This window comes from Drosophila gunungcola, chromosome 3R (assembly GCF_025200985.1).
Source record: "Drosophila gunungcola strain Sukarami chromosome 3R, Dgunungcola_SK_2, whole genome shotgun sequence".
Classification (NCBI taxonomy): Eukaryota; Metazoa; Arthropoda; class Insecta; order Diptera; family Drosophilidae; genus Drosophila; species Drosophila gunungcola.
The window spans coordinates 11,612,191-11,632,688 of NC_069139.1; the positions used below are offsets into that span (position 1 = coordinate 11,612,191).

Consider the following 20,498-nt stretch of genomic DNA (forward strand, 5'->3'; position numbering starts at 1 on the left):
AGTAAACAATGGCAAGCAAAGACATATATAATTGCAGGAATCTTATATGATAAGCGTTATGAAACCTTCCATACTACAAATATGGGTATTTTAAACATATCTGGAACTAAGAAATTTCTCTTGTAATGTATCGCGATGGGGTTATTAAGTCGAAACTGCCTGAGCTGGCCGGAATATCTCCAGAGCATTGTATCAGCTACCCAGAATTCCGCGAGTGACGCAGATGGCAAGCAGTTCCGAGACTCTGGTCGGCAATATGATGTTCTTGGGGCAGCGACATCGAGGCGGACTGTCGTCATCGCCTGAGTTGAATTTGAATGCAAAGTCGAGAGTTGCTGCTGCAGATGCAATAGCTGTTGGCGTTGCTGTTGATGTTGCAGCAGCAGCATCGGCTCAATGGTGATTCTGTTCTTCCGCTTCGTTTCGGGGACGCCTCTCGGGTGTCCAGGTTTTTATTAGCACCCGACTAACGGACACTTGTCCGCTCGCTCTGCCTCCTCAGCAACTCAAAAAAAGCCGCCTGCCAGTAACTAATTTTCGAAAAAAAAGCGAAGCTGAATACTACTCTAGCCGGCAACTTTGGCCGAGTATGAAGCTGGTATAAGTTGTCGCACTTGCATCCTGTTTGAGGATGTAAATGTTTAATCTTAACGCTTTACATTAGATGTTTTAAGCTAATATTAGCTACAAGTCTTCATCGATTAAAAATAATGCTGTCTTTCATTTTTTTCGGATATCAGAATTAAAATGTATAGGGCAACAAAATTCAAGTAAACAGTCTAGATTTTAAGTTTAATTTTAGATCATATATATATTAAATTTTTGGTGAACTTTTAATTTTCTGTTAGTACGTCTAAAAAAAATTATTACAATTCATATTACTACCAATGATGAAAGACTTGATCATGTAAATTGCGACATTTGAAATTTATTTTTCATTAGTTACCGTAAACGAATTCATTACAATATTAAAAGACTTTAAATTTGATTAGTAAAGCAAGCACATAAATAATCCAAACTTAAATTCAAATAGTTAAAGTGGCGCTCCAACAAATTTTGAGTTTAATTCTCGAACTATAGGACGAAACCTGTTGGCTGAAATAAGAAACAATCAGCTTCCACAAAATTGCACAAGAGGGCGCTGCAGGCAGAAAACAGCTGATTTTGTAAACTGATTAGCACTAAATCGATGTTTACCAACACTAGCCCAAGAAACTTCGTAATTTTTTGTTCGGCTAACAAAACCTTTGTTAAACAATGATGCAACACACAAAGCGCATGGTAAGTAAACTAATTAAACTATTGGCTATACCAAGTGCAGTAACCATTTGTGTATTTAAGCTGACTCCCCTAATAAGCGGCCTGCGAAATTTGCCGGCACGCGGTGCAACAACCACGACGTCGGCGGCGCCCGCCAAAATTGAAAAAAGTGGGTAGTTCTTGGTTACCAATTGTGAAATTTTATTAATTGCTGGCTTTACAAATGTAGCCGTCAACACGGTTACCATTTTGGGAAGAGTTGGAGCCGATCCGCAGCTGCGTGGATCCCAGGAGCACCCGGTGGTCACCTTCTCTGTCGCCACACACACAAACTACAAGTGAGTACCCGTCCCCGTACCCGATTGCACGAGTGTGTGTGTGCGCCCAGCATGTGTTCGCCTATTGATCTTGAATTCGAGTCTCCAAGGAGGCATTCACAGTCGCGGTCAAAATTATAGTTACGAAAATCTTTCCATAAAGTTATAAATGGTTTCTTTCAATATCAGATATCAGTTCACAATGTCAAAAGAATAAATATATTATTTAAGATATTCACCTATAGAAGCATTAGTTTGCCAATCTGTTATTTTTCAAAAGATAAAACTTTTAAAATTGAATCCTTTATTAAGCAAAAATTTAATATTTAACTTACAGGCCAAGATTTTATCAGTATACAAAGCAAGCTTAAATATTTATTTGCATAGCGTCTATTAAGTTTTATTTTTTTTAATAAACTAGTATGTATTCTATGTATGTATTAGTAAGTATTTAATGGCTGTTACCAAAAATGTTAATAAAACCATTATTCTCCACAGATACGAGAACGGCGATTGGGCCCAGCGCACCGACTGGCATCGTGTGGTGGTGTTCAAGCCCAACCTGCGCGACACCGTGCTGGAATATTTGAAGAAGGGGCAGCGCACCATGGTGCAGGGCAAGATCACCTACGGAGAGATCACCGATCAACAGGGCAACCAGAAGACCAGCACCAGCATCATTGCCGACGACGTGCTCTTCTTCCGCGATGCCAACAACTAGGATTAAAGCCGAAAAGACCAAACCTAATCTTAAGCTCAAAGTTGAACTTGCAGCATTGTAAGCATTTATAATTTTCATATGGATATGTGTTATCAGTTCTCGGATTACATGCATAGATGTATCTTTCAATTCCCAATGGGCTTTAACTATTTTGTTGCTTTGCAGGAACAGTGAGTGCTGGCCGCTCTGGTTTCATGGTCCCTATTTAGTTCTTCAAAATCCTTCTGAATCTTTTTGACTTGGCTTTGCATCTCTTCGATATGCTTTTCGAGGGACTTGAGGGTGTTATTGTGGTAATCAATGATCTTGGCAATCTGTAATTTCATATATACAACGCATTGTAAATATTGCAATAGTTATTCATACCACATTTGCAGGAGCAAGTTGCTCAGCTGCCTGTTTGTTAAACATCTCGACCTCCTCCCTTATGTGGTTGCATTGAGTGGACATTTGATTTGCAGACATGAGCAAACTTAAGAGATCATTGTAGGTGGCACGAGCTAGGGGACACTTTCGACAAGCCTTTTTATCAGCTGTCGGGCAACTCTGCTCTAGTCGAGTAATCGCCTTTTCCACCTCGATTAAGTTGATCTCGTTCTCATTCAGCTCCATTTCCAGCTTAAGCATGCAGCAATTTACTGATCCCAGGATTTGGCCTACAGAAAGTACCTGGGGGTAGGAAAGGGTGTTGTCTATGTATGTATGTATTTATCAATCGTCTCTTAATACCCTACATTTTTGGAATTGTCCATGCATTTTTGCTCTTGCTCCTTGATGAACGCCAACTTGGTGTTGAAGTCCGACTCAAACTCAAGGGCGTACCGCATTAAAATATCCGCCAGCATATCCAAATGAATGAATGATGAGGGATCTGAATAGTTTGGTTCACACATAATTTTAAAAGTTCACTTGTTTAAAATTTAATTTTTTAATTTTGTATATCCCGTTGTTAGGGATAAAACATAGCTTGCTTGGGCTTGAGATTTTTTTCGATAATAAAGCGAAATTTTAAAATATATTTTTAATAAATTGCAACAAAATTGTACCCAAAGTAAGGCATTCTGCAAAATATTGCTTTCTCTAAAGGTTCTACACCTTAGTTAGTAAATTAAGATCGATTCTATGAATTCCTAACAAATATATAGAGGAATTCAATAAACTCTGAAAAACGACAGTTTTAAGGAAGTGAAAGGTTTTTAATAAGCTCGACATTTATTAATGCAAGCCAAGCAAGTTGGGATCAAAAGTGAAGCGCTTACCATCCACCATAGATAGTTTTTATCTACCAACATTGGAGACCCACTCAAGACCCGCGATCCACAAGTTCTCTCCATATTTGAGCTTGGAGCGACCTTATCGCCATTTACCATCGTGTGTGTTTTCGATTTTCTCGCTGAGCGGAACAGTTCACAGTTAGCATTTTGCCAGTTCCAATGCTGTCGGCGGTCGGAAGAGTTGATAGCTGATCGAGAGCTCCGCCCGCGGTTTATACCTCCGAGCACGTTGTTTTTCCCGGATCCGTCTTCGCGACCCACAACTATCAGTGTTCTGCCCATGCTTGCTCCACTTCATCGGAAGATGACGATTTGCTGAAAGGCAACAACGAAAAAACTTCCATTTATCAACCTCGAATAACGTCTGCATCAAACAGCAAATATGGCTGTGGATTATGTGCTGGAGGACCTAATGGGAAAACTAGGTGAGGTGGATTCAGTTTTGGAGCAAAGACTTTTGAAAGGTCACCCCTGATTACGTTGCCAGGCGACCCCATCCCTTGCTGATAAGTTCCAGTGTTGTTATGCTTATCATTTTGAAGGGGCCTTATCAGCAATGCAAACTGTGATGGATAATATTTGATTTTACGCCGACACCGCCGGATTATCGCCAATGTTCTGTTCTGCATTCAAATTTCATAATTAATTTTTCGGTATTTCGTTTCTAATCTCCGCCTAATCTATCCGGCTGCCTGTCCGTCAAGTGCTCAAAAGAAGCCGCCCCTAATACAGTTTTAATTACACCTATTTTTGTTTTCGCTCTATTTCTTATTTAATAAATCGTCAAGGTCGCGGCAAGTGACAGACATCTATGACAGCTTGATAGAGACTCCGAGCAGTTGCCCCCTACTTTACTATACATGTAGTAAGTAAATCGCGACACATGTTCGTGTGGGCCCAGTTCTGAGCTGTAGACTGTCTGACACTTGTTGAACCTTCTTGGCTTTAGCACAGTGAAGCTAAAACGCGAGTGGCTAACGAGCAAACAAACATGGGTTTCCACCCTAAGCAGCATGTGCTGAGCCTTTGTCACAAGACTCTATGGTGGGCCTGTCATAAAGATCTTGGGATCTGCGAATCTCTGAGGAACTTTCAGTTAATTTATTATGCACTCTAATTGCGCGGTGTCAACATTGCAGTTAGCTTGTGGGAATTAGAAAATAAAGTCAGTGTATTTGCTCTATGCAAAGCAGTTAATAATGATAATAAGGTATTACAATGGAATCTCAACTTGTCTAAGCTACAAACACCTGATTAATAGTCTTAGTTGTTCAACCAACTGTTTAAATCTAAATATATATCATCATACTTGGGGTACTGTTTTAGCTTTAAAGAACTTTAAATTTGTGTCACAGACTGAACAAAAAAAATTGCTTAATTAAAACCATTTGATATAGGCTTTATAACACCTACAGATTTTGCATCGACTTCGATCCAGAACTGGTTTTATACTTAGCAGTCTAAAAACCGCAGTCCATAAGAAAGTGACAGAATGTGGAGAGAGCGAGTGATAATCGCATTAGTGACTTTTTTAATCGTAATATGATCATACATTTGGATTCATTTGTATCTGTAAATGCAAAAAAAAAACTTAAACCGGTTTGTTCAGCTAAACTCACCAACCCCGCGGCCCTCAAAATTCACACATCGCTCTTGCATGTGTATTTATTTTGTTGAAGGCTTTTTTGGTGGTCGGGCAGCTCTAATTACTTCCAATTCGGAGGCGTGTTACATTGCTGAATTCGTGTATTTTTGGTCGTAGGAAGGTTGGCATACCAACACCAACTTACAATGACTTTCAAAGACCTTCCACATGTGCTCTGTTTGATGTTTAGAACAGAACTGAAGCGGCCTTGTTTGTTTAAAAACAAAGAAAAATCAGACTAGACTGGCTTCCACCATAAACTAGTAATAAAACAACTTGATCTACCTCAATCAAACCAAAAGCGGAACTTACAAAGTTGCAATATGGAAACTTATTTATAAATTTTAATCAACCAACAAAATAATTTAAATAAAAAAATGTACTATAAAACTTATTAAAATTGATTGCTTTGTAAGTAAAAATCAGATAGCATTAGCAGAGTGCTGTAATAATACATAACCTTATCAAATTCACTTATCGCCTATATTAGATCCAGAGTAAACAAATCTCTAAACCTGCCCTATTTTAATTTTTTTTTGCACAGACTATTTAAGAGAACTACAAACATTGAATGAGCCAAAAACAAATGTCATATCAAGGGCCACTTGGCAACAATAACAAGGCTAGTTTTATTGGTCGGATGTAATAAATCCGTCGCAACAATAGCGCTGATATATGATGTAGCATTTAGTGGCCTCTGATAATCCGCTATGATTTCCACATGAAAATTTACTATTCTGATTTTGGTTATCATGATTTCGTCTTTTCGATTGCCTAGCATGTTGGCAATTATACGCTGATTATGTCTATTGGGGGAGTAATTGAATTTAATTAGATTTTGAGTCAAAATTTAAAATTTAGATTAATTAAGTCATGCCCCCCAGGCTTTGACATAATGTTACACTCTCGATGACATAATTTTACACACCACGCAATCGTTTAAATATGAAAATTGAAATTCTCAGACGATCTACTCACGAGTTGTCGATTCTAACGTAACCGGGGTGAACGTAACTTTCGATTTGATGGCAATAGTTTCACTTAAACGACCAATAAGCGTAACCCACAAATCAATTGAAACGGCTGATTGAACATTGGACCGCTCAAGTGTCAAATTCTCGTATCTAGGCTACATACTGTCCCCGCTGATAGAAACTTGCACAGCCCCTGCCCTCTGACAAAGCGATCGCACCGCCAGTCCAGCCAAGTCATAATCGATTCAATGCATTCTCCCAAGACATCCGAGTCTCCAGCGGGTAGAAAAACATGGACTAAACCAAACCAAACTGTGGGCAAATATTTGACGGGGCATTTGAATGCGCTTCAATTGAAATCGAATTGAATAAATTCCACTTGATTTAATTGCAAAGCCTTTGGAGTGACGACAATGCCAGCGACACCCATAAAAAGTTCCCATCTACATAAAAGTCGGGTGTTTCTTCAGGTTTCATCCATCACTGGCGCTTTTATTGCTTATACGAGGATTTCGATAAGGAATGCATAGGTTCTTAAAGCAATTAAAAACCTAGTTGGGAAAGTTAGGGAACTTAAATCCAATTGACAATTTATTTCGTTAGGAATAAAGCATATTTTCCTTAAAAAGTTCAAAATTGTCACTAATACCTTTTTAATTTAGGTATTTGGAATGTCTGCTTTGTAATACACTCTTTGCTATATGTTAGCGCTATTCAGAGAAATATAAAAAAATATTAGAAATTGCATTAGTTGGTTATAGATAATAACAGATCCGTTTTATTCACTATTCGTAGTTATAAATAAATAGTAGAGATAATTACTATATGTTAAATAAGCTCACTTAAATAATTTGCAATATATTTTAGTATGACCATCCCCAACGAATCTATAGCAGTGCCTATTTTTGATTTCAGGGGAATTTGGAAAGTACCAGTTCCTGCAGTTCTTCCTGCAGGTGCTTTCCGGCCTAACCGCCGGCATGCACATGCTCTCCCTGGTCACAGTGGCCGCTGTTCCCGAGCACCGCTGCTTCATCGAGGGCGTGGACGACGGCAAGCTGTCGATGACCCCGTGGAACTCGAGCGCCATCCTGGCCGCCATTCCCCAGAAGCCCAATGGTGAACTGGAATCGTGCCTCATGTTCGATCCCACTGCCCTGGCCTCCAACCAGACCGTTGCCTGCACAAGTTACGTATACGACACGACGTACTACAAAACCTCGCGCACCATTGACTGGGACTTCGTGTGTGACCGCCGCTGGATGGGAGCCATTGTGCAGACCGTGTTCATGCTGGGCGTGTTCACCGGCGCCGTCACCCTTGGCGGACTGGCCGATAAGGTGGGCCGAAAGACCGTGTTCTGCTGGTCGGCTCTGTTCCAACTGATCATCGGCGTGGGAGTGGCCTTCATTCCCGAGTACTTCTCGTTCATGGTGGCTCGATACCTGCTGGGCATTGTGGGATCAGCGGGTGCCTACATCTGCGGATTCGTACTGACCATGGAGCTGGTGGGCCCCACCAAACGCACTGTGTGCGGCATTACCTTTCAGGTGAGAAAGATCACTAAAGATCTATCTAGGATTCATTATGCTTCCAAATGGCGAAGAAATATTTCTTCTTAACACGATATCCATATTTTACCAACTGATTCATACTTATGCTTATAATATCTGCAGTCAATAAACATTCTATTATCATTTTCAGGCTGTCTTCGCTGGCGGCATCATGTTGGTGGCGGGATGGGGAGCACTAATCCCTGACCGCAAGTTGCTGCAGGTGATCTACGGACTGCACGGCTGCCTGTTCCTGGGCCACTGGTGGCTTCTCGACGAATCCCCGCGCTGGCTGTGGATGCAGGGCCGTGCCGCCGAGGCGGTGGACATTGTGGCCAAGGGCTTGAGGATCAACGGATCGGGCATACCGGTGGACAAGGAGTACTACGTGCAGAAGGCCAAGCAGCAGGCGGCGGCCGAGGAGAAGACCAGTGCCGGACTGAGCGACCTCTTCCGCACGCCGAACCTGCGGATGAAGACGCTGAATGTGTGCCTCTGCTGGTTCGCCAATTCCCTCGTCTACTACGGACTGTCGCTGAGTGCCGGCAAGCTGTACGGCAACCCCTACCTAATCCTGTTATCATGGGCCTGGTGGAGTTCCCCAGCTATATAACCATTGTGTTCGTGCTGGATCGCCTGGGTCGTCGCTCGATCACCTCCACCCTGATGCTGGGTGGCGGCCTATGCTGCATTGTGGCCGCCTTTATTGCCCAGGGCAGCACCACTTCCACGGCCGTGGTGATGGGTGGCAAGCTGCTCATCGCCGGATCCTTTGCCGTCATCTACAACTACTCGGCGGAACTGTTCCCCACCGTGGTGCGGAACTCGGCCATGGGCTTGGGATCGATGTGCGCCCGTCTATCGGGGGCTCTCACTCCCCTCATCACGCTGCTCGACTCGTTCGATCCGAAGATCCCGGCCGTACTATTTGGCGTGGTGGCGCTTGTATCGGGCTTCTGGGTCATGTTCCTGCCGGAGACCATGAACCAGCCCATGCCCGAGTCGATTGAGGACGGCGAGAACTTTGGCAAGGGCGACACTTGGTTTAGCCAGTGCGCCGGCCGCAAGAAGCGACAGAATAGCGTCTATGCCGATGATCCCGAGCAGATGGTGCCGCTCAAGAACATCGAGCGCAAGTAAAATTAAACCAAAGATGATTGTGCCCAAGTTCCGCATCCAGTTCAAACTTTCTTGTTAAGCATTTTACTCGTCTGCCTATTAGTAAGTTTTAAGAATTGCTATCCATTCCATGTGAATAAAATTATGCTGCAGAACAGGAAAAGCCACATCAAGTGTGTTAACCTAAAATGGCAGCCTTTAAGTTGTTTATAAATTATATTGTACCTTATTTCGAATGTTTGGCGATTCAAAAAACTTTGCCTAGTTTTAGGTGGGAGTTATTTTAGTGTTGTAAGCATCGTTATAAGGCTGACAAAAATTCCAGCCCCAATAGTATAATACAAAAGATTTTACCTAAACCAATTGTGTGTATATAAATCAGTTTTAGATAATCTAAACTACATATTTCAATCGGTTCCTCAAGTACTATATGGGGTTTTTTCGCTTTACGGCTTTAGCAAACTTCCCCTAATTAAAGATTATTCTCCGCCCAACAAAGCCACTTCGGCCTTGCAAAGTTTTCAGTAATTTCCACTCAATTGCACCATCAAATTGCCAATTGTCGACAGGGATTTCCAATGTCGAATCCATAACCCATCGCTGCCCTTTCAATTAAAGTTGGTACACAGAGTTTTGTTTCGGTTTTTCTGTTTTTGTTTCGTTTTTGGAATTTCTTTTTTTGTTTTGTTTTGTTTGGTACATTTGAGAACATTCATTTCGAATCTGAATATATTTTCAATTTAAAGTTTAACTACACGTAGGCATATAGAGTTATATACGTATGTATTGCGACATCTGATGCGATATCGCAACACCATTTCGCTGGCTTAGAATTACATTAACATTTACATAGATATAGTAGCATTATATCTGGGATTCGGATCGCTGTTCTCGATAGCGCCTCTGGCAGCGATTTCCCATCGAAGGTACACAGAGATAGAGATATTGGTAGCAGGTAGTCGCGATGGGTTAACATCGATATTCTTAGACATAGACACACTCAAATCGAGAGATAAACACATCTAGATGCGGTTGCTAGCCAAATAACTTGTATCAGAAGCCAATTGGGTTAAATGCTACATTTCAAACGAATGGTGGGAAAGTGTGTCGGGTAAGAGTAAAGGTATGGGTATGGGAGTTCGAGTGCCTAGTAATAGAAACATACGAACGTAGCTAAATATATGTATGTGTAAAATAATCACAATTGAATCGGAAACTATTTACATAAAATACTCAATCCAAGCCCCATCCTTTCGCGGAGCATAAAAACCCAGCCCGTTGTCCAGTTCGTTTTGGGCCTACAACTCAAGTGTTCAGCTTCAGCTTTAGCTTCGCCTCGGCCTGATGATTATGCCCGCTCCGGGCACTTGGTCTGGACGATCGGCGCCTTCACCTGTAGGCCTGTGGTGCCGGTCTCCGCCAGCATGGCCGTGTGCACAATGATGGCCGGCTGGTCCTCGCTCTGGGGATGCAGCTCGTGCGACTCGCCGGGCGTGAGGCTGGCCAGGGCGGCCAGCAGGTCGTGGTTGACCAGGGGCTCGCCCTCCTCGCGTGGCTCCCAACCGGCTGGCGGCGAGGCGGGCGGCGAGATGAGGAACTGTTTGACCGGCGCCGGCGGCTGCAGGTTCTTGTTGCTGACCGGTGTCACCGGCTGGGCGAAGTAGCAGGTGATCACCGTCTTCTTGTTGAATTCGTACTGGTGCAGCTTGATCCGCGCATTGGCCGCCGCAATGGCGTTGTCATAGTTCACCCGCATGCGGCGGAAGCTGCGCAGCCACTGGAACGTGGCCGATTCGCTAAAGGTGCGAAACAGCTCCTCCATGGCGTGCTTTAGCTCCGGATTGGCAAACACCTCCGAGTGGATGTTGGTCACGATGATCGAGGTGGGTAGGTCGTCGAATGAGTCCGCGTCCACCTCCGGCTCGGTGTCGCTATCCACGTCCCCCTCCTTCGGCAGCGAGGGATGCTGGTTGGGCAGACCGTCGGCGGCGTTGATGAAGATGTCCTGATCTGGCGAAAGCTTGTCAATGCTCCCCCCGCCGCTGCTGTTCTGTGTTGACTTCAGTTTGTTCTTGCTTTTGCCGCTGCCGCTACCGTTGGCGCTGTTGTTGTTGTTGTGATTGCCACGTGGAGTTGTCGGAACGGCGTCATTGGCCTCGCCAGGTCCTCCAGCGGCATCAGGAGTGGCCGGATCAGGTGCATCGGCAGACGCATTGTTGTTGGACTTGGCCGCGTCGGACATGGCTGTCTGAAAGCAGAAAATAACAGTTTTAGGCCAGTTTGCTGAGGTTATAATCGACAAGCTTTAAGAGAAACCCATAAACTGGGTTAACGGAGTAATAATTCGCAATTTTAAGAATTTCCACTTAACAGCTTTTTAAACATTTTCATATCCTCTTAAACTTGGCTACAAAAAGTTTAGCGTTATTAATTTTGCATAAACAGTTCACTTAACATAAGCAATCAACCAAAAAAAAACATTTATTAAAAAAAGGCTATTAAAAACAATTAGCATAATTTAGAGGGCAAATCCCTTGGGAAGTCAACTGCTGTTTAAAAGTGTTGTTTTTGTGAGCGGCATTACTGCTATACTTGAGCACATACGACCTTTAATTATAGCCCTAAACGTAAAAACTTTACAGTAATTGGATTCAACAAGTCAGTGACATTTTCCGTAAATAGAACTGTCAGTGGGCTGCCCTTCACCTCCAAACATCTCAAAAAAATTGGTAAACAGTAAACAGCGCTGCAAATTTTTTTAATTTTACTCAACAGCCGATGGTGTTGGGTAAACACCATCGACCAGCATTGTGCTTACGTTTTTGTTTACGTAACACCGTTTGTAACAAATTTCAAGCGCCACGCTACGACATTAAAAATTGCTTACTCCTTCCACGAGACCCGCAGCCCTTCAACCAATTACGGGACCGAAAAAAAACAGACTTGTCCGAGTTTGGTAAATGGGCGGGAACCGGAGGACGGGGAGCTCTGCAAGGCTCCTACTTAAGTATCGACACGTGAAGCCAATCAATAGGTCTGCCAAGGGGTTGGAGTGCCATGTTGATCCGATGGTGACGCACTGTTGATTCACAACTGCTCTTGATTTTATTGTTATGCCTGTGTGGCACAAACTTACATTAACAGAGAGCGGGGAAAGCGCCAGACGGGTGATTAATAGTGGCGAATTTTTTGTGAATGAATGAATGAATGAGGAACTGGCGCCGCGTTTTAGGCGTCAGAAAGAGAATGGTGACGTGTGTCTGCTTTCGCACCTGTGACCGACATGAAACCCATTCCCCGAAAATCCGCGGGAACTCTTTGTGTGTTTTATTATAATAATAGAGTCGTGGCTCTAGATGGGCGCCCATTTGTATGCTATAAAAATAGCATTTCTCCTAGTGTTTTATTTTGACCCATGAATCAGCAATATGCAGTGAGTTAATTATACGCTATTTAAATGCAAATGGTTTTTTGTGTCTGTTTGGCTAAACCAAATTGACTTAGTTTCGGGCGAGAATTTTGCAAAGTTTTTCTGAGTCGCAATAATGGGTTTGGGGCCAGGATCGGAAAATGTTTGATATTCCGAGATTGAAACTTTTGCCATAAATTAAGATTCCATTTTAATTTGATTTTGGATTTTGTTGTTGTCATAATTAAATCGATCATGTTAGCTTACTTAACTTGAAAGACATTTCTTTAAGTGTTAATAATTCTTAATATTTTCAATTTCTTAAGAAAATTAAAATTCAGGTATATTATTTCAGTTAAAAAAAAAAGTAACTGCTGTGAGTGTATAAATATTAATACTTATATGCCATTAGCTTCGATTCATATAAAATGGGTTTTAATTTCATGATTAAGTAATCTTTATAAGTTGAAAAGTACAGTGAATAATTTAACTAAAATAATTTCACAGTCGCTGCTAAGTAGTAAGTAGTTTTCTTAAGATCTTGATCAAATTTAAGCACGCAAATAAACGTCTCTTTCTGTGAAGTGGATTGCTTTTTAATTTAATTAAATTGTGATAAACCATCTTATTTATGCACTCCCAAAAATGAATATCCACTTGAAGGGATGACAAGGCCAAGAGCTGGGTTTTGAAGCGCGCCAGACGGGACTTAAAACCCCTTTCCCCGAATTGTTTTGTTCATGTTTTCACTTTCCTTTTTATGGCCTCGTTTTTTTTGTTGACTTTTGCCTCAACACAGGCAACAGCAAAGCTTAGCTAACAATAAAAACAAAGACCAAAAAAAGAACGCAACGACGAGTTGATCTATTTCGGGATGATTGATTTCCTTGAAAAGACACACCCACACAATGGCTACATTTGCCACCAGCGGAAATGTGGATGTGGTTGTATGGGCTTTGAATCCAAGGAAGTGGGTGAAACTTGTTCATGACGTTTGCACTTTGCAGAGGGGCTTGATCCCTATCTCAGGAGCAGGACGCGGACGACGGCAACTGCAAGTAAGCATAAACGAGCTGGTGGCATGCAAATCGCTTGGCCCCGGTGTGACGTCATCGTTCCTGCACGCAATCCATAAAAAGCAAAGAAAACGGGCCGTAAGCGCACTTTAAACTAGACAAAAGTAACTCTTAGACCCGCCCCCATATTCTGGGGAGGCGGTGGCGTGGTTTCGGCATGATGATGAATTGCCTGCCGGTCGTTAGCCAGCGACCTTCACTCAGTCATAATTGCTGTCATCATTATATCAAGTGGTCGCCGCCCGTCCCACGAATCCTGCTCCCTATCCAACCATACATATTTCCATTCATTCGGCAATCCATCCATCCTTCTGCTCATCCCGCCATGTGAGACTTTGCAGATTTATAGCCGTAAGTAGTCTGCGCGCAAGCCACCGCAAAGACACACAAGAGCTCTTTCAATCATGTGAGACGGCTTCATTGAACTACTCAAAAAAACACAATACACTTTTTAAGGAGATATTAAAAAGCAAATTATAATCTGGGCAACAAATTAAAAAGTACACATAAGTAAAAACAAGAACAAAAATGTAAAAAGAAAGTGACTTGTAATAATACTATGCAAGGCTTTTAAGGAACCAATTAGCCAAGCTATCCTTAAAATCGTTCAAATTGAAATCCTTGAATCGATTTAATTTTTAAATTGTAGTTTAATTGAAACTTGTCCACATTTAATCGATCTTCTGTGTATGTGAACATGTGTGAATTGTGGCCTTATTTACATTATCGTTTAGTTTTCGTGCCAAAAGGCAAATCCCACGAATGCATTTTCACCCTCAATTGCAACTGCTGCTGCAGTTTACCCTATTTCAATGCAAATGCAAATATTGTAACGTTGGGACAAGATTAATTTGATTTTCTGCATGAAATTTTTCAATTTCCCTCGACACATACTCCGCCAGAGCCAGATATTTGCGATTGATGTATTCCGCTTGGAATTTAATTATATTGTTCTTGGTCTTTTTTCAGAGTTCAAAGCGTGGTTTCGTTATTACAGCTCCAAGCGGTTGCTGTGGAGGCGGCTGCTCATATTTAAGCCTGCAAGTGTCGGCTTCGTTTGCCACATGTCACATGTTGCTGTAACCGGAATCCATTCAAGGCGAACGCAAAAGGTCAGGCGGTCAGGTATGGTCTCTGGTCGTTAGACAGGTTGAGGAGTACGTTATCATGAGTTTTGTGGCAGAGAAAGGTTCACAAGCTCACGGGAATCGTATATGAAACTTAAACCAATGCTGAGAGCTTCTTCCACGAAATTAATTAAATCCTAATTAGTTTGAAACTATCTTGGCTCATTTCACTTCTGGTACAGGTTAAGTAATTTCAAAGAAATGTGACTTGCTCTTACGTGGAACAATAGAAATTCAAATGCACCTACTTTTGCTGCACCCAAAAGTATGCTATTATTCCTACCATACAGCCCTCGGTAACTGAGCTCCACAAAAACCAACTTTGCTTTCACGGCTGCTGTGGCTGGATAATTACTGCCAAAGGTGAAACGTTCACCAAAAGCTTAGATAGCATGGGCGGTGATGGCATGGGAGTGGCGCAACCTTGGTGGGCGGTTGTGAGGGGAAGGGAACAAATACCGCTGATTGGCAGGACATTGATTGGTCGCATGTACCATGTGTGTAAAATGCAAAATGGTTGAGCTTTCGACTACAAATCAGCGGGAATTGTGTGTGTGCTTTATACACAGCGTTACATTATTGTAAGGCCAAGGTGAAAATTAACATAAATATCAAAGAAAAAAAGCTTGCTTAGTATATAGTGCAATTTACGTGAACTGCTAAATGCTAAGAGAAAATGGGAATCTATGCACAAAATATGTAAATGAAATGAATCAATTGTATTGAATAAAACTTAATTTTAAATCAATTTCAGTAAAACTTTTTCTCCCTTGAATAAGATGTATAACAAGAGAATAGATTTAGAAAATACCAATACCAGTACTCATTCCATCCCTAACTTAAATTATTCAATACACGGATTAATTAGGTTGAAAGTTAGCCTTTTCTTTTCAGGATCAACTTTAATTTGACTTTCAGTTACGCTGCGTACTGTGCGTACCGAATGCTCTTACTAATTCAATAGGGAACTGAGTGGCTCTGTATTGCGGACTCATTAAACCTAATCTCCGTATTCATTGGATAGCCAGTCACAAGGGGCATCCATGATAACAACTGACTTTGTTGATATTGAGACCACTGTTAGCTGCGGACAGCATCCAGAGAAATATTAATAAATTTGCTGAATTTACCTTTGGCATTGCATGACAATATCAGGTTTTCGTAATTACCCGACACTTCCAGGCATAAGCTGTTATTAAATCATTTACACGTCGTTGGCTTGCACCGCAATAGGTTTGTAAACAAATTCGCACCAAGTGAGTATGAGAAATGCTTTTGGCCGATTGCCTTCAACTTTTCGGGTCGAAAATGCCTGGCATTTCCACTGACCTTTAATCGAAATTGCAAATACTGATGTGGCCCACACGCCCATCAAAGCGCCACCCACCCCCGCCCACCACTTTTACAAATTGGATTGTTATCACTCAAAGTCCTTGTGCGATTCCAAGGAGTTCTCACTCGCCTCAGACCAGCCCCCTTGTTGTCGGCTGTCACCCGCAACTGTGCGCTTCCATGTGTTCATCTGAGGATTTCTGTCCTGTGGGCCTGTCCTGTCAGCGATTTGACACGAAAATAGTTTGGCCAACTTAGCTATGCAAAAGCGATTTATATTAAGAGCAGCCATCGCCGACATGTGTTGCCGAAAAGTCGGTGATTTGCGGATAGTGCTTTTTGGTTTCCATATTGCCCCCAAATTTAAACTTTCTGTAAGCTAGTGCTATCAGCAGTTCAAGGTTTGGTTCAACCAGTTTAAACCCGCTAGTTATCGTCGTAAATCATGGCCACGGTAGTCCCCTCGTTTCTTATCGCTGACTGTCCCCACTGACGCACCATCTAGCCCCCTAGCCGACAAAGATAACATTCGGCCATTGTTACTATCGTTAATTGAGAGGTTTACAGCCCGCATATACCTCAAGTTCAGCCAAATCGCATACGGTCGAATTGAATCGACGGCGATGCCTATCAAGTTGATGTGTTAAGTGAGTTAGGGGCACTTTTGCTGGGACGTGACGTCAGTGCAAGTGCAGCTAGATCCAGTCCAACCAATTGACGAAAGAGCCGACGGCAGCGGTCTGTACTCAATTCATCAATTGGCAGGCCCAGGCAAAAAGGCAGCACAACGGCAAAGAAGCTAGAAAACAAAACAAAAGCGAACGCAAACAGAAATAGCATAAAATGGACAACAGACGCGACAACAGACCCCAATCGCAAGGGGAAAAAGATGAGTTGCTTTTATTTTAAAATCGTTTCATTTATTTTGCGTCAGCAGCGCCGCTCAATGAGGAAACGCTGCGTATACATAATTTTCTGGGCAAATATACGCACTCCAATATCTGTCCGCCGCCGATTGTGGTCGGTCCCAATAAAAAGCACAGACGAGTGATCTTTCCTTGGCCTGTACGGCGGTCCATACACAATGCTGTATGAAATGCTTTTTGCAGGCTCTTAAAAATGGATTCCTTGTAGCATGTTAATCGGAATGGTTTTGGTAATTTGTTTTTCAATTCCACCTCTATTACCATTTTTAACATATGGAAATATATTAAGTGACTATTTTTTATATACTACTTTCACACATATTTAGATTCAATCGCTATAATTGAGCTTTAATCAGTTTCTAATAATACATGAATGATAGTAAAAAAGTTAATCACTCTGGTATCCCACTTGAAATTGGCTGATTTTAAAATTACTTTTTAAAAGTATTTTTAGCCCACGAATTTAAACAGATTAAACCTACTCAAATTTGAATATTTGGATTTCCTTGCAACATTTATGATTTATGCCTAAGCTCAATGAAATAAATTTCTTTAGTTATGCATGATAATACGTAAAGGTAACACTTTCAAGTGTATGTAAGTTAAAGGAAATAATTCTAAAAACAGATTGATAGTATAAAACCATGAAGAGCAATAAAACGTGTAATTAAAACAATTTTATTGTTCAAGCCTTTAATGTAATAATAGCTTAATAGCTATCCACATATCTTTGCTTAATATAATAGCTGGTATCAGCTGATAGTTGTTCCCCAGCTGCCTTCTATCTTTCTCTAAATATCTTTTACGCATTTGCCAGCCCGACACGACGATTAGCCCTTTTATTTACAAGTATTAATTTGTCATGATTCTTTTGAACAGCTGGCTGGAAAATGGAATCCGGATTGAAAATGGCGAGTGAATCTGTCTTCGCCTCAGCGAAATGTTCGCCACTGGGCATTCGGTGGATATTTGTGGCACTGGGGATAAGGACAGAGCTACGCAAAGGTTGCTATGCAAAGCCAAGGTCGAGATTTATAGCCAGGTCATTGTGTTGCGTGGCTGGCAGTGGCAACGCCCACGCAAACGACCATGTCAACTAGCCGGGTAAAAAATAGAATCAAATACAGAGAACAGAACCGGAGCTACAGCAAAGCAAGGCTCGCATTTTATTTGCATTTATGAATGTATTGCTTTCGGTTACGCTTCGCATTGCCATTTCCCAACTCGATGTGCTGCTTGGGGAATTTTCGGAAACTCGATGGAATTGGGTTTGGAGCAGCCTGGGGCTTCTACTGTTGCTCAAAGCAATTAAAATTACAGAAAAAACGAAAGCAGCAGCAACAAAGCGACCGCAACATTGGCAACAAACCCCCTCAATCGCCTCGGCTCATACGTCTTCATTTTTCAGGCCAGGACTTGGCACGTTTTAAATTCAGGAGGCAGCCGCAGTGAAAAGGCTGTGGACAGTGGGACAGTGTTGACATGCTTTGCTCGATTTAAGTCATCAACTTTAGAAATGTTTCTTTTATTAAAGACGCAGAAGTTTTTATGCAGTTAAAGGAGTTTCAACTAATTTATTCGTTTTAATTTAAAGTTTTGTCACAGATTTTTTTGAATAAATACATTGAATTTATCACACGAACGTCAATAGTTTAGACACCAGAAATATCATTCTTTTTGTGTTTAAATTCAAAATAGTAACCCATATAAATGGAAAAAGAACTCTTGGAATTTCAAATTTTATTTTTGAATATGGCTAAAAGGGTGCTTGGAAAAAAGTAAATGCGTTTTAATTTATATTGGTCATTTCGACCACAGTGCAGTGGTTGCAAAAGTATGCGATAACAATAACATCGGCCACTATGTGGTAGGTTGTCATTCATGGTCACGGCTGCAACCCCTCCGCTCCGCCCAATTTGGGTCCGGCGAACAAACGTTGCGAGCAGGACGAAGGAGGGCACAGCGGATGATGACCAAGGACGAAGGCGGGAAATTCAATAACAACAGCAGCAAAAACAAATATTCTGCACCCACGCAAAAGAAGCAAGAACTGTGGCAACAACAGCTGCTGCAGGATCAACGAGGTGGGAGTGGTTTTGACTTAAAACACGAGCAGCCCAAAAACAACGAGTTAGTTCAAAACCAGAACACTCTGGGAAGGAGATTGGCTTGAATCATGGGGGGTTTTTAAAGTACTTGTGTTTGGATACACCGAGGGTAATCACAATTTCTTGTAATTTCCCTCGATAAAGGGGTTTAAGGCGTATTTCCGGTAGATATTCATTCTTAATCAAATTTTTCTGCTGAATAATAAAGAATGTCAAAATTAAACCTGCTTACCAGAACTCTCTAAGGGTGCATCAGGACTTTGACTTGAAAATATCTCAGATTTGTTTTAATTTCTGTTTTAAGAAGCTATGTTAAACATGATATATGAATATTTTATTTTCTTTGAAGAGATTTCTTTGGGTTTTTGGTGTGAGCCAAACGAGCCATTTTTATAGAGAAATGAACAAGTTAATTATTTTACTGTGCCCAGGCTTGATTTAAGCAATGCAATTTTGAAGGGGATTTAAAAAAATGGGTAGAACTAGTATAAGTATTTTAATAACATAAAGCTTATTATTGATTAAAAAGAAGTTCGAGAATCTGCACTCGCATTTCGATTGCAGCTGATTCAAAATATTGTAAAAGCCTCCTGGATATTTAAAACCCCCTTTAATGACCTGCTGTGCACGCCACTGAAAGAGTGTAACATAAGAACAACAAAAACAGCATGGCATTATTGTTGGCAAATAATGGCGTGTGCATAGAAATGAGCAAATAGTGGGGTGTGATGGCTGCGGGGGATGTGATAACCTTGTACTTCTTGTGATAAAAACAATTCGGGATTTTCTGTTGTTGCAGCGGCTTTCGTCTGAATGTTTATAAACAAATCGAGAGAGAGAGAGGGACGGCGAAGGTGACGAGAAGTGGTGGTTAAAAGGGGGTGACTTTTCGCAGACACTGCGGCACCAACACAAATGGCGCAACACAGCAACAATTTGCACGTAAAACTCAGCTGCTGCGTTACATAAGAAAAACTCTTGCAAAAAATGCACAAATCAATTCGGTATGCAAATGGACGCAGCCCCTATTTACTTACCGTTTTAGAAAATGTTCACAGGCCAAATTACGATTCTGCTTTATGCGTCAATAACAAAATTCCGTTCTTGTTTTCTTTGTTGTTGTTGCTACTGCCTTGCCGTTTGTCGCATCTGTTGATGTTTGCAAAGCTCGATGCAACGGTAATTTGCAAGTGCCCCACTATTGTTGAATGTTATTTAGCCGATTGTCATCCAAGTGGAAGCTTCTAGTCTGCGTCATTCGCGGAGGCGCGCTATTTTACGTCCGACGACCACAACCGCTCGCTAAAAATTTTTTTTGTTTTGCTGTGCGGACTAGAGCTGGATTAAAAGGAAATTACGACAATCGATAGTTCTGAGTTTAACGTAATTATGAGTAATATCGATACAGTAACGATTCGTGTCTGTAATGTCCGTTTATAACGAAACTTTCAACTGGATAGAAATTATATTGAGTGTTTTTCAATTTTAACTGAATTTAGCTAATTCTGTTGCTATCCTATTCAAATATTTTAAATGACGCTAAGTTTCAAAACCGATCTAGTTCAACAATCAACTTCTCAGCTTTTTTGTATATTTATCTCGTCGATATATTCTAATTAAAGTATTCACATCATAAGTGGAGAGCTAAAATGTCCTT

The 20,498-nt window shown here is 41.5% G+C and overlaps 4 protein-coding genes across 5 annotated transcripts; 2 read left to right on the forward strand and 2 right to left on the reverse strand.

Annotated features, from left to right (window-relative positions):
* The first annotated feature begins 1,108 nt into the window (after nt 1–1,108).
* LOC128266320 (single-stranded DNA-binding protein, mitochondrial) lies at nt 1,109–2,427 on the forward strand. The gene is made up of 4 exons (XM_053002763.1): nt 1,109–1,281; nt 1,342–1,429; nt 1,490–1,598; nt 2,076–2,427. Exons 1-4 carry the CDS (start codon nt 1,258–1,260, stop codon nt 2,296–2,298), a joined length of 444 nt encoding a protein of 147 aa, XP_052858723.1. The 5' UTR covers nt 1,109–1,257; the 3' UTR covers nt 2,299–2,427.
* LOC128266319 (uncharacterized) lies at nt 2,340–3,274 on the reverse strand. The gene is made up of 3 exons (XM_053002762.1): nt 3,033–3,274; nt 2,665–2,967; nt 2,340–2,612 (listed from the first exon to the last, which is right to left on the reverse strand). The coding sequence occupies exons 1-3, from the start codon at nt 3,189–3,191 to the stop codon at nt 2,445–2,447; spliced, it is 630 nt and encodes a 209-aa protein (XP_052858722.1). The 5' UTR covers nt 3,192–3,274; the 3' UTR covers nt 2,340–2,444.
* A 430-nt stretch (nt 3,275–3,704) lies between these two features.
* LOC128256767 (organic cation transporter protein) lies at nt 3,705–9,077 on the forward strand. The gene is given in 4 exon segments (XM_052987373.1): nt 3,705–3,997; nt 7,107–7,741; nt 7,896–8,319; nt 8,322–9,077. Coding segments are annotated over 4 exon segments (1,665 nt in total). The 5' UTR covers nt 3,705–3,954; the 3' UTR covers nt 8,885–9,077.
* Nucleotides 9,078–9,494: 417 nt separating this feature from the next.
* Nucleotides 9,495–20,202, reverse strand: LOC128256773 (protein sarah). 2 transcript variants are annotated; one of them, XM_052987384.1, is made up of 2 exons: nt 19,879–20,202; nt 9,495–11,111 (listed from the first exon to the last, which is right to left on the reverse strand). In XM_052987384.1, exon 2 carries the CDS (start codon nt 11,103–11,105, stop codon nt 10,212–10,214), a length of 894 nt encoding a protein of 297 aa, XP_052843344.1. In that variant the 5' UTR covers nt 11,106–11,111; nt 19,879–20,202; the 3' UTR covers nt 9,495–10,211. The 2 variants fall into 2 exon arrangements, with proteins under 2 accessions (XP_052843344.1, XP_052843355.1); XM_052987395.1 differs by having other exon boundaries at nt 9,495–11,107; nt 19,875–20,202.
* Nucleotides 20,203–20,498: the final 296 nt, after the last annotated feature.